At 43.8% G+C, this 25,563-nt stretch overlaps 1 protein-coding gene across 3 annotated transcripts in view; it reads left to right on the top strand.

Moving 5' to 3' along the window:
• Positions 1-25,563, top strand: part of WWOX (WW domain containing oxidoreductase) — a 957,318-nt gene that overhangs the window by 408,269 nt on the left and 523,486 nt on the right. The window contains exon 9 of one of the 3 annotated variants that reach the window (XM_087870633.1): positions 1,661-16,229. The exons of the other annotated variants lie outside the window; for them this stretch is intronic. Coding sequence (XP_087726759.1) covers positions 1,661-1,693 — 33 coding nt within the window. The 3' untranslated portion in view covers positions 1,694-16,229. Of the gene's footprint in view, positions 1-1,660; positions 16,230-25,563 lie in introns of those variants that run through there. 3 annotated transcript variants of the gene reach the window in all.

A 25,563-nucleotide genomic window follows, 5' to 3' on the forward strand; every position in this document is an offset into this window, starting at 1 on the left:
GGCAGAATTAAAATCTGCATATTAATAGCCTTCCTGCCAGTCCCGGATAGATTCATTCTTCACATCTCAGATATATAAAGCTTAGTTCAAAATAAATTCTGGGGAACGTTCAACCTGATTGAATCTGCTGTAAGCTCTGTTAATATATTTGTTCGAGTCACTTGCACTCAAAAGCTTTTTAGACAGAATATCACTTTTTTATATTATTCATGGTAATGTAATTCCCCCTTTAATCTCTTCAGGGTTTCCCATTAAGTCGTGATATGCGGTTCAGAGAAAGTTGGATCGACCATTAATCACACTATCTGGACTTCTCTGTGTCTACTTTTTGTCCATCTCTTAAATCAGTCCCATGGCAGCAGCAGCAAGACATGGGGCCACTCCAGACCATTTGATCGAAGAGCTCTTGTCAGGAGATGGGGTGGCTAATCTGCAAGCCAGCTAATGGAAATCATTCTGCGCAAGGAAATAAAATCAAACAACACGAACAAAATCACCACGTATTATAGGAATCGAGTACATTCTAAATGACTTAATCCTACAGTTTGGGTATCAAGCCTAGGGGTAAAATGCACTTCGTAGATGACTTGAGCGATCCAAATACCTACAACGTATGTATGCATAACCCGTTTCAGACAGGACACCTGTCAGAGGTGGGGACTCTTTAAAGCTGTTTTCATTTGACCAGGCAAAGTAAAAAAGGGCATAGTGGATTGGGGGGGGGGGGATGGATAAAAAGAAAAGAAAAAAGGAAAACAAGAAGGGGGGAAGAAAGGAAAGGAAAAACTGAAATGTTTTCTTTCCTCACAATCAAGGGAAAAGCCCACATTAAAAACACCAGACACATGGTACATGTTCAATAAATATTTGTGGTTGAATTCAGTTACCTGGTATTTTTCTAATTTTTATTTCAAAAAGAATGGTTGTGAATCTTTAAAAGTTCTTTGACTTTCTCTTCTTTCCTAACCCCGAAGTAATAATTTATTAATGCTGTCATTAAAATGCTCTTATTTGATAATTTTATTTAAGACCAAAAGGGACAAAGCCAGCTGAAGGATTTGAAGGTCATAGAAACTAATTTTTGGCCTAGAACAAGGCTGGCAAACTTTGTAAAGGGCCACTTAGTAAATATTTTTGGCTCTGTGGCCCATAAAGTATCTATCACAACCGCTAAACTGTGAAGTATAGTAAAAACAGCCATAGATACATGTAAACAAGTGGGCGTGGATGTGAGTCAATAAAATTTTATTTACAAAAATGGGTGGTGGACTGGATTTGGCCTGTGGGTCATAGTTTGCTGGCCCCTGGAGCATGTGTTTGTGAGATGTAATTTCAAAAATCATTTTTGTTTGATTTTTGTGGTTTAAGAACATGCTATTTTCGATCTTGGATGAGTGCTTGTCTTTTGAATTTTGACTTCTTTCTGACATAACACAAAGCCCTTGCTTTGGGATTTCTCGTTAACCGTGACACTTCTCGTGGAACATCTTACTCCTGGGCCCTTGGGGAACCGTGACGAACTGGAATGGTTGGTTGGAGCCAGCATGGACATGATACTTTCCATACTCGGGCAACTGGGGAAAACATCAAGAGTTTGGAGTAACGATTTGAAACCAAAAGATTGAAGGCTGAATTCATTTTTTTTTTTTTTTTTTTTTAGGGTAAAGAAAAGAGAAAGGAACAGGGGAGATGATGTGACTCCTTACTTGGCTGGAGGTCCAGGGTCAATTGATGAATCTGTTATAAGGGTGTGTTGTGAAGTCTTTTGAGGACAGATGCTGCATAGTTAGGCTTCTGAGTAACAGACAATATATTCTATGATGAAGGCATGAAGGAATCATACTATTGGTTTTGGAAGAAACCTAAGGAAAACAGAAACCTCAGTCTTTTCCCTGAGTGTTACTTAGGTTGCTTGAGTATCATGATCTGAATCTTATGTATCTGAAACCTTTGTGTATCATGATCTGAATTGTCCAAAGAGAAGAGGACTCGTGGTCGTGTGAACTCCTGTTTCTTTGTTTATATTTAAAACGTTAACCCTAAAAATTGACCCAGTGTAGTAGGAACTGGGAGACTGTCTCCCTGCTTTCTTGGAGAGAGGGACATCCATTGTATTGTTGCAAGCGCTTCAATGTTCCAGGGAGGCAGGGCTAAGGCGATCTGGTCTGTTCCTGTCACTCTTTCAAAGGAGAGGAGTACCCCAAAGGTAGATGAATGCACATGCTAGCTGTTTGCTCCCGCACCTCTGCTCTGGAGGGTGAATCCCATCGGTGGCAAGCGGGCTCTCCTGGCCACCACCGCTTAGATCGTCAGGGACTGAGACGCCCTTAGCGCCCCATCCTCCCAGGAAGCAGCCCTGACAAAGAAGGCTCTGTCGCCTTCTGCCAGACCAACGTGATTGCTCTCCATCTTATGCTCGAGATCAAGATCGGTGGAAACCAGTTTTACCTTTCCTGGTCCAGGGCTGGGTGCCCAGACAGGTGTCATGTTACCTGTATGGTTTCCACGCCACAAAACCGCCTCCTTCCACACACGGCAGCAAATGCGGGGGGGCTCTCAGGATTGAGTGGGAGAGTGTTCCTGGCTGTGTTGCTAGAACCAGGTCCTAGTGGGGGCTGAGCTACCCTTGGCTTCCTGACATGCTCTCTAACCCATTCCCTGGGGCGCCCTCTGGAAGGAAGATGAGGGAGGGGTCCCTGGTGGAGTGACCCACCAATCAAGGCACTCCTTAAATGGACCCAAAATTTCACATGGAAGTGTGACCTCCAGTTAAAGCCAGATTTTCCTGACCCTGGACCCCCTCCCCCCAAAAAAGATTATACTGTGATACTGTTCTGATGAAGTCGTCTTACTCTGTAAACTGTCATGTGATTTATAGAAAGCCATCTGCTTCCATACAGGGTGTTTTATTTGGGATCCAGGAGGAGAAGGCGCATCTGCACCCTCCATAGCATCTGAATCTTAATGAATAAAAGCATTGAGAGTTCTCTAAAGGGGACTTGTATGGGTCTATTTATAGTTTGATAGCATTTTATAATCTGGCTCCACGTTGGATGCTGACTGTCAGCCATACACGGAAGTGAACCTCTCTGCTGGTTTCCTGAGCAAGGTGGCTGTGGTCAGAGACGCACTGAACGTGGAGTCTCCCGTGGACTGATCGGCCGCACATGCAGCCTCTGTCCGTGGCTTCTGTGCGCGTGTCCCCCGGAAGTTTCTTCTGTAGCTCCCGTCATTGTTTGTCTTCCAAAAGAAAAGCAGGTTTTAAGTTTCTTATCATTCATCCATTCATTATTCCTTCTTCAGTTCTTCTCCTTGTTTCTTTTCTACTTCCCTCCCTTCGTCCCACTCTTCCTCCCCTTCTCTCTTTCCCTTCCTGTTTTGATAGGCTTTAATTTTTAACGAGGTCTGGAGATCAGGAGACCACTGTCATCAGAAGGATGGTTTGTGATACAGATCCCAAGAGAAAGGGGGCCCACCATGCTATGGGGCAACATGGAACAGCTCCAAGGCTGTTCAGGAGGGAGAGGGGAGCCTTCATTGTGGTTTCTGCTGCTGAGAGGACCAGGGAGGAAGGGTAAGCAGACTTAAGATGGACTAGTTTGCATTATTTCAGTGGGCTATGGGGCAGAGGGGCTCTTCTCAGTTGCCTGGTACCTGGCCATGGGGTGATAGGGCAGGTAGATAGTGGCCCAGAAAGTGGGAGCCCCGTAGTGGAGATAGTGGGGGTATAGGCTCTAGAGTGGCTGATTTGCATTTGAAAAGGACACTGATCCATGAGTTGTTCCCTGTCTCTAACAATCAACTAACACTGGGAAGGGTCTGCCCTTGCACCAAAGATCCCCAGGACCATCTTGTTTGTCTTTTAAATCACACCATTGAATGATACCGTCCAGGACACCGAGGGCAGTGCTCCACTCAGGGAACACAGATTTGATTATTCATCTCTTTCCTTCTCTATTTTTGAGTCACTCCCAGAAGGGACTCCCAGATTTGATGGCTCCCAGAAGTCCACTGCCCGCCCACAGCCTAGGACTGTGAGTGGTCGCCCAGTGCGTTGTGATGACGGAAGTGGGACCTAATGCAGGAGAGCATCCGCGGATTGCACAGAATTTGTAATCCTTACCCAAGCATTAATTTTGCTGCGTAGGCAGCCTGTTCTCCCACAAAGCACTGACTAAGAAGAAAAGGGGCCCAGGGCACCCAGCAGGGCCTGGCTGACAGCTTGTGGCTCCCTTGCCATCGAAGATTCTGAGAAAGGTGGAGACATCAGCAGGAGTGAAGGAGAATTTGGAAGGAGTGTTTTTAGTGGCTTATTTTCTTCTTCCTTCTATTCTCCCTCCTTCTCTCCTTCCCTCTCTCCCTCCCTTCCTCCTCTTCCTTCCTTTTTAATAATTTTTAATTATAAACATAGTTAATGCTATGAATGTGCAAAAAAATTATAAAAAAAAAAAGCCTTCTGGCTTTTTACAATCCTCCAGAGGCATGCATATTTCTAAATTTAAATATACTTTCCAACCCTGTGCGGGGAAAGGAGGTATTTTCTAGCCAAGCTAAAAGACAGGGAAGACATTCCCTTTTATTCTCTTGCCCACGTTTCAAAGCATGTTTTTTCTTAATATTGTTCATTTGATGAATTATTGTTGAATATTGTGAAGCACACAGAGCTGGAGCTTTGGACTTTGTGTCTTTGGGCAAATTACTTGTTCTCTCTACACCTTGGCTTATTCATCTGAGTGATGGGGATAATAGCACCATCTACATCTCAGAGCTTTTGTGAGTAGTTCTCAAGATAATGTGTAAGATGGGCCATTACACACTTTGCACTAAAGGAATGTCACTTCTTCCTGCCACCATTCTTATTATTATCTTTCCCTTCACTCCTGAAGGGCCTTATTCTTCACCCTAAGTAGGTGGTATGGGGCATAGTCACTCTTTGGAATAGGAAAAAAAAAATCTCACAATTTCGAAGGACTTGATATTCGGAATGATTTTACTAGAAACTTCAGAGAAGCCTCCTGTTTTGACATTGCCCACAAATACCAGAGGAAGACTCTTCTGAGCATCGCCAAGGAGAAAAATGAGAATGCCAGCTTAAATAAATGTTATCCCAATCTCTGCAGAACCGTGATGTGTCCGATTTTTTTAAAGTGACGACTGCAGGGTATTTATTATTCAGCGATAATAATAAATCGCTGCTTCTGAAATCCGGGGACTCGAGTGTCCTGGAGGGAGGAAGCAAAGTGCAGAGAGAAGAGCTTCGAGAGGCAGAGGTCCAGCCAGACCCGGGCTATTAATCATCGCCCTCCATTATTTCCTGAAGATTCATTCATTGTTCCGTAGGTACCTAGAGGGTCAATTAGAGACCACAGACAGGCTTTTTCAAAGACACAGGAGGGTCAATTAGGCCCTCCTTATAATTTTCTGCTTTAACAGCAAATGCCAGCCTATTGCAAATCAGATGCAAGGGAGTTTGGAAATAAACAGGATACTTTCCTTCCTCCTTCTTTAAAAAGAAAGAAAGGTAAAAAAGACTCCACAACGAGATATGGAGGCGATCAGCTCTTGGTAACATATGGCTTGCTGTCAGGCTCTGGTTCAAGTGAGGCAGAGGGGATGTTATCATCGAGACTTGTGGGAAGCAGACTTCTTGTGGGGTCAGAGCACCAGGAACGCTCAGGGAATTTCTATGATGGAACGGTCTGTTCCCATCTCCGAGGTGATTCATTTATCTCAGGCGTGATTGGAACTACACTGGCGTGAGGGTATGATTATAAAGTATCCGAAAGGATACCTGAAATCAATGGAAGAGATACTCACACCGACACATGGTGGCTGGGTCACCACTGCCCACCACATGTTTGGGAATGATTTCAACTCAACACACATAAGTGCTGTTTTGCATGACACTGATTTTTATTCGTTTTCCCTGGGATTGGCAAACGAAGTTTGAAACACATTACAATAAGGTCAGAGGAGGAAGGGAATTGTCCTCAGTGATGGAAATATGAAAGATTGTCAGAAGTCCACATACCCCCTTTTCTCCTACAATTTCAAAGTGGCTTGCTAGATTTTGAATCTGTCTGTTCTGAATGTCTAATCTTATTTACGGAATGAAGGATGTATTACTGCTCTGCTTCGAGATCCTGTTCTACCACTCTGTCATCAAATAGAGATCTGGAAGCAAAGAAGAAATACTTTTAGTGTGCAAGAAACAGTTGTAACTCAAGTGATTTTATTTTATTTTTTTTTATTTTTATTTTTTTTTTTTGGGATTTCAGTGCTACTTCTGAGCCCCAGATTGTCCGATGTATTCAGATGTTTGTAGAAAGCTGGCTAACGTGCAGGCACTATTCTAGATCCTGGGGAACCAGCAGAGAATAAGGGAGGCAAAACCTTTTTCTGGTCCAGAATGCTCTGGGGCTCAGCCTCCAGGTCTCCTTTTACTTTCAGCGTACGTATATCCTGCACAATTTTCAAGAAAGGAATTAGGACGGAAGCTGGGAAGGGTGAACTTGTGTCTACTGGAGCCTTTGCTAAATCCACTGAAAACGGTCCCATTTTTTTCATTTCCCTGAGAAGAGGACATGAGTGTGCATTTCTTTAGGGCAGGAAATTTGCCTGTTTTGCCCACTGCTTCTTTTCCTGAGTCCAGAACAGTGCCTGGCACATGGTAGGCCCTCAATGAGTATTTGTTGACTTGATGAACTCATGGTAGGTGGGCAGTGGGGGGAGTGATTCTGAGGAGCTGGCCTTTCTCCCAGCCCCTTGAGCAGCTCCGGCTCCCTAACAGCTGCCATCTCCCCCAGGAATCAGCTTTTTTATTCCCCACACTTTTGCTTTCTGATTAGAAGCTAGAAAATCTCCTAGCACTTGGACCCTCCACCTCATTTCTAGCTCCCGTCCCCAAAGTTGCCAATGTGTGGCTCACAGATGTCTTTTGTTGGGACTGCTGGGTTTTTGTTTCCTTCATGAAATAAGTTAGTTGCCAACATTTTACAAATTGGGAGACTTTACATCATGACTGGGATTTCCTTCATCTCTTGAAAAAGCAGAGCTGGCATCATTTGCCCGTGCTTCCGGGTGGTGGTAGCAGGCTGGATTTGAGCCGGACTGCCCCTCTCTAGCTGGGCTACATGTCCACTGGCTTTCCATGGTGCCCATCAGGCCCACTTCACTCATAGAAACTGCCTGGCCTCCTAAGAGTTGGAGTCTGTAACCCCTACATGGCAGTGACACTAATTCATGAGCCTGCCTGTTCACACCGTGGCGGTCAGGAGAGCCTCTCATAGGCCTCCCTGACTCCAGACCTCTGATTTATTGAGCTGACTGCCATCTTGGCTCCCTGGTCTCAGAGCTGATGGTGCTCTGAAAGGCCTGGCCTTATTTATATAGATCCTTCTACAATAGAGTGTTCTTTTTTCCCTTTTCCAGAGTAACTTTGACTCTTCCAGAAGGGTTGCCTGAACCCTAAACCCCCTCTCCCTGCAAGCTTTGCATGTAGTTTGGGTACCCCTCCATCCTCCATTGTTCTCATAATATCCTCTGCAACCATGATTGTATTTTGGCTGTTGGCCACCCCAGACCGTCATTGCCATAACAACAAGGACCTTGTTGCTCGTGGTCACATCCTGGGCATTCAGACAAAAAGCTGGCCCCTGACGGAAGGGACACATGGATCTGGCTGGCTGGAGCCTCGCAGGGGAAAGGGATGATGACAACACTAGACAGGTAAACAAGGGTAACGTCCCCAGATGACTTGGGAGTCCCAGCAAGATTTTGGATCTTACCTCATGGCAACTGAAAGCTCTGGGAAGGTTTACGGATATCGCGGTATCCCGCACATAATAATGGGACTGAGTGTGCATTTAGAAGGGGCACTCCAGCTTTAGTGAGAAGGATGGATCTTTAAGGGGCAGGACTGGCAGCAGGTGGGCTCTTAGAATAGTCCGGGCCAGACATTGTGGAGGTCAAAGCCAGTGAAGGATGTGAAAATAAGACGAGGCTACTGACCCTGTGTATTGGGGCAAGTAGATGGACATCTTAGTGTGGGGGTTGGGGGGTAAGTCATTATCTAGCCAATGAATTTAGAAGAATAACTTCACTCCATGCCTCCCCTCCCCCCAAGCATTGCCCACATCAGCTTGGTTATACTGTCTCTCATCAAAGCCTGCAGAGAGCAGAGGCTGTGAGCGCAGCGTACAATTTTAAAGCAGCACTATTAGCAAACATCCACTGGCTTGGTTTTTAGTGTGCATATATTTTTGTGTATCCCACATGGAGTTTCTTTGCCTTTCTTTTTCTTCTTTTTAATCCTCTTCCTTAAGGGAAACCCTGTTCTCGCAATCGCTTCTTGGTAGAGTGTTCTAACTAATGACTTTAATCGTGTGAATGTATAGCAAAAGTGGACAGGAAAATCCTCAGCCCATTTATCTTTCAGACCCCAAGTGTACAGGCACAAAGCCACAACTTCCACCCTTTTTTCCCCCTTTATTTCATACCTCACCTCATTTTATGACTTGGCTTACAGTCTGTTGCAAAAAGCCCAGCTCCCCAGCTTCCTCCTGAATCTCCATTTTTTTGATTTTGTCTAAAATAGCCAAGGTCTCGGGAGTTTGCTGTTTATAATGCTTCAGAGAAATTAGTGACATTGAAGGGTTCTCATCTTTTTGTGTGTAATTTTGGTTATAGGAAGAAATTCACAAAGCCTTTTCTCTTTTTTGTCACCTATGCAATTCAGGAGATTATATCAGATGATATTTGATACAAAAAATATCCATGGTAGGGCTTGTCTTCATGTAGTAGTTTAGAATAAGTCATGCCACCAAACCAGGTGCCTTTTGTAGAAACAATTCTGATCTCTGTTTTGTCTGAAAGTTTTCTTACTTAACTTTGTGTAAGACGGCATAGAAAAATCATTTCAATAGCTGCTGATCTAGATTCACTGGCAACAGTATCACATGACTACCATGAGTAATGCTGGTGACAAATATTACTTTGGACAAATATTACTTTAGTGATTAATAAAAAAATAAAAAAAAAATGAAGACAGCTATTGTGCCTGAGTTGCTGTGTTAAGGATTTTATCCTCTACAAGCATAGTGACTGTGAAAGCCAAAGAAGTAAATAGAAGAAGTTTTTTATTTTAAAGCTGATTTGTGCTGTGCTGCTGAATTGGTCTTCCATTGCTGTGTAACAAATTATCCCAAACGTGGCAGCTCAGGACCACACCCATTTATTAGCTTGCAGTTCTGTAGGTGAGGAGTCTGGACACAGTGTGACAGGTTTTCTGCCAAGGGTCTCACAAGGACAGCTTCCAGGTGTCAGCTGGGGCTCTGTTCCTTTCTGGAGGTCCTGGGGAGGAGTCCCCTCCTAAGCTCGTTCTGGTTGTGGGCAGAATTCAGTTACTTGCAATTGTAAGTCTGGGACCTCTGTTGACTTCCTGTCTGTCACCTTCTGGTCACTCCTAGCTCCTGGAGGCCACCTACATTCCTTGCCCGGTGACCCCCTCCATCCCCAAGGTCATCAACCGAAGCTGTCTTGTGCATTGAATCTTCTCCATGCTTGGAATTTCTCTTTCTCTGAATCTGACATCTAGACCCATATTTAAAAGGCTCACATGATTAAGATAGTCTCCTTATCTTAAGGTCAACTGATTTGGAGCCTTAATTAACATCTGCAAAAATCCCTTCCCAGTGGTACCTAGATTAGTGATTGATGGGGTAGCTGAGAAAGGTCAGGTGTACACCAGAGCCCAGGAATCTTGTGGGCCACCTTACAGTTCTACCCACCAAAGCCACTTCTTAATTTTTTAATAACTGAAAACAAAGCCTGCATCTTTTCAGAGACTTTTTTCAGGTGCAGAAAGTATAGTCTAAGAGAAAGGGGATACTAGAGGAAGACAGAAAACACGGAGACATGGAGTTTAGGCAGAGCCTCCAGGGTGGAATCAGATTTGATCAGGGATGGCCTTCCCTTGTGAGCCCAGCATGGGATTTTGCCTGGAGAGGCAGGATGGGAGTTTGGAGAGAGGGGTTTTATGGCTCGGGATCTTTAGTTGTTAGTAGACGTGGCTGAATCAGAAAAGTTTGATCTCGTATCACCTGATTCAACTCATTATCTTCCCTGTACCTCGATGTCCCCGCCTCACATCAGTTAATATTCAGATCACCAAGTGATTAAGCAGCAGTAAAGGGATGTTCCATTGTTAGCCCCATACAGGCATACAGTAGGCACTCAGCACATGTCCCTCCCATTGTCCTCTTTCTGGTTAGAGTGTCACATCAGATTAGATGGCAAGTCCTAGATTTGATCCGGGCATTCTGGAAACCACAGACTTCTTAAATTCTTCCACAGGGGATGGGAATACGGGCCTGGAAGAGCCTGGGAGCGTTGCCTCAGTCTCCTGCTCCACACACAAAATTCCTCTGAAATCTCATTTTATCTCAAAATCCATGCAAATCCTGTGTTCGCCTCCCTGAGCTAGCCCTGTTGTATGGATATAAGAACTATTGTTTGAATTACTTAGCGGTTACCTTCACACGCCGGGACGCGTGTGTTTCGCTAGGGTCGGGACTTGGCAAGCCACACGCCTACAGCGTCCATGTGCAGAGTCACACACCTCCCTCCCCCCGGGTTTGTGCAAGTGCCGTTGTGTCTGCGCTGGACCCACAGCTCATGTGGCTGTTTCACCGTGTGCCCCTGGGGCACACCACACACCACCATAGGGGAGTCCCGGCAGCCAGGGGACAGATATCCAGGCTGAGTTGAAGGCGCCTCCCTTTATGCCACTGCGCCCACTGATGAGCTGATCACTCCACTCTAAGGGGCGTAAGTGTGCCCGCCACGCGTCGCAGTCTTCGACACAGGCAAGACCGTGCTGATGGAAGTGATGGCTGTTCAGCGCGTAACAGAAGAGCATGTGTCTGTCTTGGATGCAGTGATCACATTGGGCAGCTCGGGAGGCACAGACAAGGAGCTGACACACAAGCGGTTAATGACACGAGGACACCACGAGCAAACTCAACAGCTCCGCTCTGTACCCTGGCGCGTGCCGGCGCAGATTCCTCTGAAAAGGATTACAGATGTTCCTTTTTTTTTTTTTTTTTTTTCTTTTCTTTTCTTTTCCTCATCCCTCCCCCTATCTTTCTCTCTTTGCACCCACGGCGCTCTGCACTTCAAGCTAAATATAATGTATCTGATTTCCCATCATACATACTAATCAGGTTTGAAAGTTGTCTTGTGAGGCTTTAAAAAGCTAGCCAAGAGCAGTGCGATTTCTCCAAAAGGATGTCTGCAATCAAGGTGATTACGTGGGGAAGTAAATCATAATTTATATTGCTGAAAATGGCAATTGCAAAACACTCTGACAATACTTCCCCTTCAGTCTATTTTCCCTGTGAATGGGGGTAAGTGCTGCCCTTCTGAAACTTTCCCTTTATTTTATTTATTTATTTATTTTTAAGGCACTGAATACCATGGAAGCAATTGCAGTCTCAGGGTGATGTGGGGCGCCTCGGGGACAGAACCGCCAAGCATTAATGCCAAAAAATTGAACTACCCCCATGTCAAAGAGAGAGTAAGAAGGTACTCTGTATCTAGGATACATGCACACACATGTGTGCACACACTTGCTTTGATTATTTTTGTATAGAAAAAAAACCATTTTAGAACCAAAGGACTTTAGGAGGCCACCTCTCCTCTGCCCGCCTGCCTTTCAGTTAAACTACCATAAATCATCCAAGAGAACTGAGTGATGGGATTGGGTATTATCCCTTGGTATTGGGAACTGCCTCTCAGTGTGTCTTGCTTGACAGATGTTACAGCCACAAAGGCCAACACTGAATGCCTGTGGTAGACGACAGAAATGACCACCGAGTCTTCCCTCTCCCTTGGACTCTGATGCTTTAGACACTCCCGTCCAAAGGTAGGGTCTGTTTCTCCACGCCTCATATCATCACGCCTCGTGGACTTGCTTGGGCCTTGGGGCATGCTGGAGCGGGACACAAGCAGAGGCTTGAAAGTGCCTCTGTGTGGCCACGTGCGCCCTTGCTACTCCTAGAAGCTTCTGTGTCTAGAAGACAACAAGCCCGGGCTTGCCTTCGGGTGAGGAGGGATGTGCAGCCATGTGGCCGCAGTGTGCCCTCCCTAGGGGCAAAGCTGCCTGGCTGACAGAGGACGCCTGCCCAGCTGGGCCCAGCCCAAACTGCTGACCCACTGAATCATGGGCTAAAATTAAATAACTGTTGTTTTTAGCCACTAGTTTTGGGGATTTTTTTTTTTTTTCCCACAGTAAAAATTAGCGGAGATAATACTTCCTGATCTGACTTTTCACAAGTTAGTGGAGAGGCGCAGGGTAAGTAGTAATCTGCCCTTTCCTCAAAGGTAGGCTTGGCACGGGGGAGAAGCTAGTTAGTTGGTGAATGAGCCCCTGCTGATGCCCTAGAGCTAGTGTTTTCTCTCTCAGGAAGCAAGTCAAGAAGTTGAGGATTATTGAAAATCCTCTCACAAGGATCAGGTAGGAGGGTCCAAGAGAAGGGATAGAGAGTGGGTGTTAAGACATGGAATGCTTGAGGGAGATCTTCCTCTGAATTCTCATGACAAGAAAAGGTATACTTATACAACAACCAATTTCTTTTGAAATGTCAGTATCATATTCCATAGCATTTCCTTTTTTGCTCTGGCCAGCAGGGAGCTCAGAGATAAATTTTTAGCATAGTTTCCTCACCTTCAGCAAAGTCATAGTACCGTATAGTATCTTTCTGGAAACGAACTTCCCCTCTGATTTTCTCTTAGTGTTATTCTTCCTTTTGCCTGATATCTGTATCTATTTTTCCTCCTCCTCCTTTTTCTCTTTTTTTCCCCTCCTCTCCTCATTCCTTCACCTTTCCTTATTGTTTATATGCTGTATGTGTTTATATATAATATCTTAGATCTCCCTTCCTTTTTAAAAACACAGAGATAAAAACAAAACAAAGCAAAGAAAAACAGGTATTTCATGAAGTTGTTCAATCTCTGGGACCTGAGAGAGGAATATAGACAGGTTCTTGCATTGTTCCCTTCCCACCAACTCTGAGTTGGGGGAGCATTGCCTTGTCTTTTCATTCATCAGAGGCCGCATGCAGAGTAGGACCATCATAGACTCTGGAGTCAGCAAGCAGTGCTGGGTTTGAATTCTACTCCATCACTCTGTCAGTCTCCTTTTGCTGCTGTAACAAATTACCAAAAACTTTGTGGCTTAAAACAACACGTGTTTATCATCTTACAGTTCTGGAGGATGGAAGTCTGAAGTCCGTCTCACTGGGTTGGGGTGTCAGCAGGGCTGATCCCTTCTGAGCCTCTAGGGGAGACCCTGTCTCCTGCCACGTTAAGCTCCCACAGGCTGCCTGCATTCCTTGGCTCATGAGACCCACCCCTCCATTTTCTAGGATGGCGGCATGGCATCATCCTGCCTCCTTTACTGACTCTGCTTCCCTCATTGCATTGCCTTGGCCTCTCCTGACCTGCCTGCCTCTTTCTGAGAAGGATCCTTGTGATTATGTGGGGCACACCTGCATCATCCAGGATAATCCTGCCATCTCAAGTCCTTAACTTAATCACATGCATAAACTCCCTCTTGCCATGTAGGGTGACATATTCACAGATTCTGGGGATTGGAACATAGACGTCTCTCGAGGGAGGAATATTATTCTGTCTACCACAACAGCTAATTCTGGGCCTCAGTTTCCCTCATCCATAAGGCAGAGGCAGCAATATTCTGCAGGCCTTTTGGGGAAGTGGAAACATGAGCTTTATCAAACAGGGTCACAAGGAGATTGGGGTCTCCCGATAAATTGTCCGCACCAAAGTGTGGGTGAGACCATTACCTTTCAAGCCAACCAGCATTCATTGAACAGAGATTTATACATCCGTTATCATCTTGGTCTGCCGGGCTGCCATAGCCAAACACAGCAGTTGGCGGTTCAAACAACAGACACTTATTTCTTACAGTTTGGAAGCTAGGAAATCCTAGATCAAGCTGGTGCATATTCTGTGTCTGGTGAGAGTCTGCTTCCTGTTCTCAGATGGCCATCTTCTCGCTGTGTCCTCACTGGAGGAAGGAGGAAGGGCTCAGGCCTCTCCCTCTTCTCCCAAGGACACAAATTCCATCTCAGAGGCTCCATACTCATGACCTCGTGTAAACCAAGTCAGCTCCCAAAGGCCACACCTCCTCATACCATTACAGTGAAAGTTAGGACTCCAACATAGGAATTTTGGGGGCACACAGACTCCCGGTCCATTAACAGCTATCTTGAACTTCTGCTTGGTGATTCAGAACATAGCACGTGTGGTGGAGAAGCTGTGGCGTCAGAACCAGGAGAGAGCCCTGTGGCTTTCCTAGGTCTGCCAAGACACTGTTGCATCGTCTTAGGGCTGTGGCTTCTCGCTGGCCTTCTGTGGCCTCCTCTGTAAACACAGGGCCTAAAAGTATCTCCGTCGCGGGAGGGTTCTGAGGACCACGTGAAACTGTCCGTGCCACGGCTGTCTGTCACCACGAACCCAGGGGCAGGTAAGAGTGCTGGGCAGCTGCCGGAAATCATGGTTCCCAGCTCCCCAGTCTCACTGCCGCACCGCTCCCACAGGCCAACGCACCTTAGAGTATGGTTTTCAACAGCCGATAGTGCACTTAGCAGGTTGGGGAGTTTTGATGGCACCCACGTGGGTTTTACTTCCCCCTCCTAGAATTCCTGCCTCAGAGATGGAAACAAATAGTTAATTGAGCACCCGTGGCAGACTAGGAATGTGCAGCGGGCTTTTATGGTTTATTTTTCAGGCAGAGGGTCTTGACTGTCTTCAGTTTACAGTTGAAGGAACTGAAGATCAGATGGGACACATCTCTGAATAGTAGTGGTAACGGTATTGATGACAATCATGGTAGTTATTAAAATCGTAGTGACGATAGCGTTCTTCTCGCAGAAGCTCACGTTTGTTCTGTGCCTTCCGTGTGCCGGGCATTAAGCCGAAGTTAGACATTCAGTGTTCATTTACCCCACCCTAGAGGTAGGTGTGCTTATCATCCTGGGTTTCAGATAAAGAAACCCAGCCTTAGAGAGGCCCCAGGATTATCTCACGCCCCACCTCCTGAGGGGCAGGACTGGCAGAGACCCAATTTGAGTCCCCATCTCCTGCTCCTTTCACAAGACTGTGCTGGCTCCCAGAGCCTGTCTGTCCTCTTCCACTGCCAAGAAGCGGGGTTTGTTTTGTTGTCAAAGATCCTCTCAAAGCTCCCCACCACTCCCCACCATCACAGACTGATATATTTTTAAAGGGTAGCCTTTGCTGGGGCGCCTGGGTGGCACAGCGGTTAAGCGCCTGCCTTTGGCTCAGGGCGTGATCCCGGCATTACCGGATCGAGCCCCACATCAGGCTCCTCCGCTATGAGCCTGCTTCTTCCTCTCCCGCTCCCCCTGCTTGTGTTCCCTCTCTCTCTGGCTGTCTCTATCTCTGTAAAATAAATAAATAAAATCTTAAAAAAAAAAAAAAAAGGGTAGCCTTTGCTGCAAAACTAGGACCAAGGAGAACCAACCTGCCCCCACCCCCCACCCCCAGCCAACCCCCGACCATGGAAACTTCCACCTGGCCCGCCTGCGTTTGTGGCTGAGTCAGGGGAAAGAAAAGAAAGTTCAGCGAAGCCTCCAGTGGGTGGTCGCGCCCAGGGCCCATTACCAGGCTGGAGTGACAGAGTGTGGCACGCCTGCGGCTCATCCCGTGTCTAATGGAATAGAAACGAGCACCTTACTGCCCTTGTTTCCCAGTGGCTTGTCCGGGGCTCTGCGAGGTTTATTAATCTTAGCGTCTAATGGAAAATGTGTTGCCATGTTAAATCCAGAGCCACCGTTCACTGCTCGGAGGATTGAAGGCGGCAGGAGTCTTTGTCTTATTTACAAGCAGTGCATGGGAGAGACACTTAGGGCAGAAGAATGCTGTCGTAAAAATCCGTGTGGAATCTGAAAGTGTGCATTAATGCATGTGACCAGATGGTTCTAAAATATGCCACTTTAACCAAAAATCATCCTCTGAAAAACTCTTCTGAAGAACATTGACTGTGCATAATAACTGCCTTGAGTAGGGCCATAATTTTAGAAAATGTATGAGCTACGGGATGAAGATGAGGGAGGGAAATGGTTTCTACTTCTCATTACAGGGTCCCTCCAAATGCCTGCTTGGAAAAAAAAAAAAAAAAAAGAAAGAAAAATTCACCCAATGCAAGGAACCGTGGCAATACTTAGACCATTTAGAATCACTGTGAGTTATTACCCAGAAATTGCTAACCACTGCTTTCTAAGTTATATATTAAAAAAATAAGAAGAAGCTTCCAAACTCTGAAACTCCAGAAGCAACCAGCTGTTAGTTACATGTCACAATATTCATACTGGTGTCTGCAAGTATATTCTCAGGTTCGTTTTCTGCTTGTGTCTTACAAGTTTGAAGGGCCATCAGTCGAAGCGTCTAATAATCTTAACACTGCTACTTACACTTGAGGTCTTATTATCTTCCCCTTAGCTATGTAAACAGATGAATAACCTGCTTTGTGGATTTGCCCAGACAGCGCTTGTTGCAGACTCCAGGCACGATGAGATGGCAGGCATCCTGTGTCAGCCTCTCAGGCTTGATCATTAGATGGGAGGGGAGCATGTCCCAGAGAAGCCATCACCGGCTGGGGGGGGGGGGGGGCAGGTGGGATTACCAAACAGGCCACTAGATCTGTCTTACAAGCCCTCAAGTTTGCAAACCATTGTTTAAAATTGCAAGAGGCCTTGGGACTTTTTTAAAAAGGAATCATGTGAGCAGAAATGTGACTTTCCTTAACAAAAAGGTACTGTTGCCCACCAGAAAGAGTCAGAAAAATGGTTCACTGTCTTTCTGTATTGTGATTAAGACCAGTGGGTGCATTTTTGTTGCATTAAAACATTAGTTTCCTTTTTTTAAGCCTCCTATTTCACATCACCATTCAAATTCGACATCCACATTTAAGTTTGCTTAAAATTATTACCACTTTGTTGACATTCGCCTATATGCTTTTCAGTGGGTCTTATCATCTCATTTGCAATATACCTTTTCAGGAGCAGTTGGAGAAAAGGAAAAAAAAAAAGAAAAAATGTTAAATGTTAATGATTTCTTTCCTAACTGCAATTTTGTCAGCTTGGTTTTGTACATATATGATTATGAAGCAATTTGCATGAAATTTACACCTTTTCAAATTTTGAAAATTGCCTTGTTGAAAAGAATCCCTGCACTTCTCAATACCGCACTGATTAATCACAGTTATAGAGTAGACATAACATTTTTATTAAACTCTCAGTGAGCAGGAAAATTAGCACTTCCTGCAATAACGATACTAATTTCATTAGTGAACGTTTTCATTTATAAAGTGCCTCTTCCTTATCTTGAACCTTTTATCCTTTTCTTATTGACCAAAGAGAGGGCATATCTTTGGGAGCTGGTAATAAACCATATTTGTAATACGATGCGACCCCATCGACAAGCCACTGCTTCTGGCTGATCATCTTCCTTGATCATAAATATCCATCAGTACGTTTTATCGTATGGGGCTCTTTGAGCTTTCTTTTTGAATTTCACATATGAGGATATCGTTTCCATCCTTAAGAGCTTGCAGTGGGGCGGGTATTGGTCAGATTAAAACTCTAAAACTATCAGGTGGGGGTATAAAGAAAATACAACCTTTTGTTAATTGATTTTCATATAACCTCTTCACTGGATGCTTATGATAAAGGGGAATCATGAGGGAATATAGGAAAGGCTTGGGGTCCTGTATGACTTTCTAGAAATTGAACTTTGCAAGCAAATTCAGGGAGAAGCTCGTGAGGTGGAAATGAAGTCTGCCGGGATAGGGGTCTGGGGTCCAAGTGTTTTATATGCGTACAAACCCACATAGAAGTCTGCAGTGCCACCACAAAGTTCTTTCTGAAATGTGCGGTCGGATGAACCAGTGCAATAATTATTAATTTACTATTGTCCTCCGAGATGCCAGGTTCAGTTTATGGTACCGAGGACACAAAGGTGAACTCTCAAGGCAAGCCAGGTGCCTACCATCACAAAGATCACATTCCGGGGGGGGGGGGGGGAGGGGGAGGAGCCAGTCAAGAAACAAGTAATCAGCTGGATAAATATATTCTGGTTGTAATGCGTGCTCAGAAGCAAGGAAATACGGTGTGTTCGAGAAAAGAAGGTCAGGAATTGGGGAGGGGGTGCGTCTAGAAAGGATGGCCAGGTGGCCTTGAAGTTGAGGCTTCAAAGATGAGAAGGAGCCAGTGATGGTAAGAGCTGGAGGAAAAGTATTTCAGGCAAAAGGAACCGAGACTGAAAAGGTGCCCTGTCAAGGCCAACACTATGCATTGTTGAAGACATAGCATTGACCAGAGGGTTTGTTCACGTGCCCTGTGATTTTTAAATTTAGAATTGAGGTCTGTGCTTGATGTGAAATATTGATCCTTTCTTTGTGTCTTCACTGCATTGGGAATACTGTATATATTCAAAGTAAAAGAGAATTATCCATTTCTGAACACCCAGTGGGGGGAGTAAGGGGCAGTAAGGGGCAGTGGCAGCTTCCAAATGTTAGGAACACAAATTTTCTTTGTGTGTCTTTTTTTTAAAGTGTGGATTAGATGGCTTTTTAAGTGCCCGTTGTAACTTAGAAACTTAAATGACTCCTTCAAGGTCATACTAGCAATAGACTGGAGGGGGGGCAAGAGTAATCACATATGACTAAAATTTCCCAGTAAAATACATATATTCATTGGATGCATTATGCTTTGACATCACTAATAAGTTTTCATTGGTTTATGTCGTATTTTGTCAACTCGGTATATTATAGATTTTAAATGGCAATAACTCTCTTATAATTCTGAGTGTCCTAAGACGATTATGTTACTGAAAACATGCTCAAACTCATCAGTAAGCAGACATTGCAGTGAACACAAAAATGAAAAATTATTTTACACTCATCAGATTGGAAAAAAATTAAGTACTCTGGCAATACCAATTATTGGCAAAGATGAATTAACAGGAAATTTCATACATCACTGGTCAGAGCATAAATCAATAAAGCCATTTTGGAAAATATTTTGGCATTACCCAATAGAGTCATACGTAAGCTATACAGTTTTACCCCTATGGATGTGTCTTTGAGAAACTCTTGAGATCTAGAAAAAGTTCAAGAATGATTCTGGCACATTATTTTTATGATAGCAAGAAACAGAATTCCCCAAAGAATATCCATAATAAAATGAGGGAAATAAAAGGTGGCATTGTATAGAGTGGAATACTAGTTAGCAGTGAAAATGGATGAATGAATTCCCTTAACCTGAATCAACATAGAACAATCTTGAAAACACAATGTGGAATTTAAAAAATAGTTACATAGATTATATACACAGTTTGATTCACCTTCTATGAAGTCCAAAATATTGGTTAAACTGAACAGATTGTTTGAGGATTTAAGAATTTGTGCTTCACACTATAAGGAAAAGCAAGTAAATAGAAAACACAAAATATGAGCTAGTGCTTCCCCAGGTATGGAGTCCGGTGGGTGGACTGGAGAAGAAGTGAGAGTGATGACTTGGGGAAGGGTATATGGGGGAAGTATTGCAAAGTTCCATTTCTTAAGTTGAGCGATACGTAGGGAGGTAGTCATTCTGTTTACCATTGTTTACAATATACATAAATTACTTATATGAACTCTTTTATTATGGATGCACATTGCATAATATTGAAAGGTTAAAAATACTCTGGTACCTTGAAACTGAATTAGGTGTCAGATGCTTGGCTCATTTGTTTTTTCTGCTTCTTAGCCTTGACCCACTGTGAGATCTTGCCTGATGCAAAAATGGGAGAGTGATACTGCCCCGCATGGCTCTAATTTCTCCATACTCCTAACTATCCTATATATCAGACACATTTTTCAAAAACATAGTCTTTACCATCCACTCATCTGTTCAGAAACATTCAGTGGCTCCCACTGCCTCTAACACTGAGCCCACACTCCTTGGCCAGTCAATTCTTTTACCAGTGCTTTCTCTGCTTCACCAATTTTTTCATTATTTCAGTACCTTTTCTGGTACATAATTCTATGGTCAGCCACCAGACCAGGTAGTAGGATATAGCAGTGAACCATTAACCCATGGCTTTGGTCAGGCTCATCTGCTTCCTGTCCTTCCAACATCATCTGCTCATTCTTGTACACAATCCAAGTTCTCTCCTTGTGCATCATTTATTATTCTTGGTACACAGATGAACCCAAGTTTTGCAGCTTAATTTAGCACCTGTTTATTATTCCATAGTTTTTGTGTGTGAGGCATCTAGGCACACCTTAGCCAGGTTTTCTGCTTAGGGTCTTAGAAGACCACGGTCAAGGTGACAGCCAGGCTGTGTTCTCATATAGAAGCCCAACTAAGGAAGAATTGGCTTCCAAAGTCACGTCCTCACCTCTGAGGTCACAAAGGCTGGTTACTGGCAGACTTTATATTCTTAGAGCTGGGTGATTCAGGGCTTCTTGTTGACTGTTGGTTGTGGCTGGAGGCCCGGTCAGCTCCTAGAAGTCACCCTCCAGTCCATTACCTCATGGGCTTTCCTGATATGGCAGCCTACCTCATCGAGCCAGCAAAGAGAGTCTAGAACAAGTTGGCTGGAAAGATGAAGTCTTATATAACATAATGTAGTCACAAGAGTAACATCTCCTCGCCTTCTAATGGCTAGAAGCACCTCACAGGACCTGCCCACACTTAAAAGGAGAGAGAATTACCAAAGGAGTAAACAACAGAAGGCAAGAATTGTATGGGGCCTCATTAGACTCTATCCACCCCAACTTTAAGTGTCTTCTCTTTGTCGCCAGTTAATATCTGTGACGCCTCTAAAACTGAATCCCATTTCCAGCTGTCTATGATTGTTTGCTCCCCGGGAGCAGCAGGAAGTAGACCTGGAGAGTCTAAAGGCCAGAAGATCTGCCTTCAAAAGCTGCCATTTCTAGGCTTCAAGTTAAAGAAGGAAAATTCTGAAGAAAGACTTTGCATGTGTTAATTGCAGTCCTGAAGCCTCTTTCAGCAGGGATGAGAAATCACCTCTGGGCGGGTTCCACCCTTGAAGGTGACAGTATGTCAAACTGTTCTGTTTTTCTTTTCAAATAGCAGTTGTTAGACACCTAAATATTAGGGTTTCTCAAATACTGATCCTAATAGGTGTCTAGGAAATATTTGTTTAGAGGACAGTAGACTGTGATAGGCTTGCCTTCACTATGTCAGATGTCCTGAGGTTGTGGTGTCAGTCTTAGACCCCAGTGTTCTGCAGAGCCGTTGAAGGATGCTCAGAGAGCCAAGCATTGACGATAAGACCCGGATGATCTGATTGTACCCCCTCCTAAGATCCTGTGACATCAGCTTTGCTTTGGAGTGGGGCATTTGGTTTCCCCATTCCTTCCTCTAAGTCATGAATTTGACAAATATTTAGTAAGCACCTACCATGCGCTTGGCAATGTTATGGATCATGGTACCATTTTGAAAGCATAACCCGAATAATGGATAGCACACTGATAAAGCCACTGTCTGGTCTTGATTATTTTTAACACCATAAAGAAAAATTTTATTAAATCAAATCGCAGTAACTCCATTTACTTTTAACCCCACATGGTGAAGTTATCAGTGTGTGATGCCTCTATACTCACAGATGAAAAATGCCGAGATAAATACTACAAGGGACATTTTTAAGCATGTAAAAAATCAATTTTCATAAGGTTACATCTTTTTACCTCTTTTTATAAAACATGCTATATTAAAAGAGAGATTAAATTTTACTCTGTGGAGCAAAATGCAAACACAAAATTATTTTTTCATTTTTCAGAGCATGCACTGGATTATCATTTATTTATGAGGCTTTTTTTAATCTAGAATATATGGAAATCTTTTCTTGAAGCACAATATAATATTGAATTGGGAATGTTGTCTGACAGTTTCCCTCTTACAGTTGCATAGAATGATTCTCCTGTATGAATTTTTAAAAGATACTTCAATATACTCTGCAGTTGAAAGGGAAGAAGTAATCGCCATAATCTTGAGGAATCTTTTAAATGGCCTCCATTTCACTTCTTCTATGTTTCCCCAACTTTTCTGCAACAAATAATGCTTCCATGATTTTCCAGAACTCACAAAATGTCCAGTTTTCTTTCTTTTGTCCAAAAGGTACACCCAGCAGTTGAAGTTCTCCTCCCAAAGACATGGCTATCAGTTGAGAATAGAGCCGTGACATGATTTCTGTGTTTTCTTTTTGCATGTTTTCCTTGCTTGGAGACACTGGGCTTGACAGGGCACGAGTACCTTCATTCTCCAGGAGGCAGATGTCTTTCCATGGTAGGCCCTTCAAATCATGTGCTGAAGCTACATAGCCATGAGATCAGCGACCGCATAAAAATGCTGGTTGGGGCGTTAATCCTTTCTGAAGAATCATTCTAAAGTTAGACCCTCTGGCCACCCTGCCCACACTACTATCAGTGCACTCTTACATGGCTTGACCATAGTGTTTTTCATCCCATTCCCACTCTGTGTTATTGCTGCATAACAAACCACCCTGAAATGGAGTGATTGGTCTACGGGTTGCTTACGGTGGCCTGGCTTCACCATTCTTCTGGAGCTCAGACTGCGCCTGGTGGGTTAGGGTATGGACTTTCCATGGTGGAAATTGGTAGCTCCCAATGCCTTGTCAGGGCTAGACCTAGATCTAGATTCACCTTTCATTGGCCAAAGCCAGTTACGTGGCCAAGTTCAACTTTACTTGGGGGAATTTTACACCTTCAAGGGAGGTGTGAGGATGTGAAGTGAGTATTTGCTGAACAGAATTTCTGTCTAGTCTTTGGGATTTATTGGAGATATATGTTTTATACATATATGTAAAATATATTTCTGGGTTTATATGTATATATATTTTAAGTCTAAAGTATATTTTTATAAAATTAAATAAAAATGTCTCAGCTTGTTCAGATTTTAGTTTCCTTTAGAATAGTGCCTCTGGCATTTGCATTCGTTCCCTACATTGCATGAGTAAGGGGGCCCTGGCCCCTAGTTCGTCGTTTAGCTGGCTCACCTTTCATCCAACCCCAGATTCCACCAAGAAGCACTGGGTATGATTCTCAACTTTGGAGCCAGATCAGTTAGAGTTCAACTCCAAACTCCTACTTCCCAGCTTTGTGACCTTGGATAATTTACTTAACCTTTCTGGGCTTCAGTTACTAAATCATTTAAATGGTGATGGTTGTACCCACGTCTATCCTTTGCACCTCCATCATGACATTTTGGCTCATCCCCAGCTAATAGCTCTAGAATGCTCTGTGCTGGCACTCTCTTTGACCGCATCAGCCGAGCAGTCTTGGAGAAGCTGCCACTTTGTGCAGAATCTGTTGCTAGGAAATGTCAATGGTATGACTTTCAATTTAGCACATGCACAGGCGACCTTGTTTGGGCTTGTGCCATTGGTAATTCAGTTTCGGGATTTTACTGTGACAGAGTGTATTCAAATATGGTTTTTGCTGTCTATCAATTGTACCCTCACGGCCACAGTTCTTTCAAACAACCAAGACTTGCTAATTAGTATTTTCACAAGAACATTTGTCACATGGGTGCAAATTTCAATGGGAAAACGTATATGACCTTTGTTCATTTAGGTACTTTATAATATGGTTGAGTACATATCATTTCAACCTCCTGCTTCAGAAAGTACTTAGATACCATGTGACCTTAACATAGGGCAGTTGAGCTGGTTGATGCTTTTTACCTTCTTGCCAATTAAAAATAATCTCATACCATTGGACTGGTCTTTTATCATGCAATGGTATGGTGTGCGTGTGCGTGTGTGTGTGTGTATACATATGTGTATACACACACACATATATATATATATATATATATATATATATATATATATATATACACCAAATCCAAATATACAGATAAGATGGATGGATAGATAGGTAGAAAGATAGATGTATAGTTGTTATGAACAGTGCAGAAGAAATTCATTTCCAGCTATGGGTCATTTGGAAAAAGATCAATATGGTACATCCACATTATATAAGTAAATGAAAATGATTATAACCCCATGGCTTTCTGAAAACCTGACTTTCTGTGTGGCTTCCAGAATTGCATCTCTGACACCTGGAACGTGTGTTATCAGTTGCAGAATGCTTGTTTGTGAACAGGTTTAATGATGAGAGTACATCTCCATAAATGAATATCATTTGTAATGCTGTGATAGCTTTGTTGATTGTTAATACTACTTCGGGCATGTCTTACTCTTCATAAACCTACACCACAAAAGAATAACAATGATAAGGTTGCATCATACCTCTTCTGCATTTTGTTTTTTTGCTTTCTTCGTAGTTTCAGTTTCCTTCTTTCTTTTTTTCATACTGTCAGCCACCCCATATTTGCTCTTCCATTCTCAGTCCTGTTTTTCTTTCTGTTCCTATTTTTTGAGCTGTTAAAAATCCATTTAATGATTCAGCAGTAATTGTGAAGCTCCTGCTGTATGGATGTTACTTTATTAAGAACTAGGGATAAAAGGGCAGTTTTTGCTCTCCTCTTAAGAAACTCACAGCTTAGTCAAGGAGATAGATAGCTAAATAAATTGCAACACAGCATGACAGAAATACATTTCAGGTATGGACGACATAGAATAAGAACGAGGAAAGGGAGGCAAGGCTGGCTTCAAAGATGAGGTGGTATCTCCCTTAAGTTGAAGGATGAACAGAGTTCAGCAAGCAGGCAACGTAAGGAAGCGTCCCTGAGACAGAAGGATCAGAGGAAAGGAAGAGCATGGGATCTTCAGAGTCGGGTAGGTATTTACTCTTCATCGAACCTCATCCAGGGAGTAGGCAGGAGCAGAAGATGGGTCTGGCTGGGGAGAAAGGCCTCAAGACAGGTGCAGTGATGTGCCACACTGGGAACGTGGAAGTAGTGTTCCAATTCAGAAGAGGAAGCCAGCCAGGCAACCCCTGAGCCTCGGCATGCGGAATTTGAGAGTCAACATGGTCTGGGAGATCCTCTCTTCCACCACATTATAGATGGAGCAAGGGGCCGAGAAATGTTTGTGTTTCCACTTCTTTAGAAAACAAATACCATCCGCCTTGCAAGGTAGTTGTGAGCAATGGAATAAGATAATAATATCTTTAAATCCCTTAAACAGTGGTACCTGGAACATAATAATGCTCAAAAAAAAATGTATGTTTCTCTTCTACTTGAAATTAGACTGCCTTGAAGACTCACTGAAACCCAAGGAAAGCGCCACCATTTCATGTCAGACCATAGCCTTCAGTTCTCCATAGTCAAACCCCAGGGCTTGTGAAGGACTCGTCCAAACAATGCCCTGTTTAAGGCACAATGGCTCCTGGAAGTTTGCTCTTCTGGGTGTGTGCACTTCCCTTCTCCAGCAGGCGGCAAGCTCTTTAAAAGCAAGGGTGATACTTAACTGCTTCCTTTGCCAACAAAGAATTCCGTTCCGTGCTGATCACCAGTTACAGACTGATTG

Source organism: Ursus americanus, chromosome 21 (genome assembly GCF_024610735.1).
Source record: "Ursus americanus isolate L20-20 chromosome 21, mUrsAme1.1.p, whole genome shotgun sequence".
NCBI classification, from domain to species: domain Eukaryota; kingdom Metazoa; phylum Chordata; class Mammalia; order Carnivora; family Ursidae; genus Ursus; species Ursus americanus.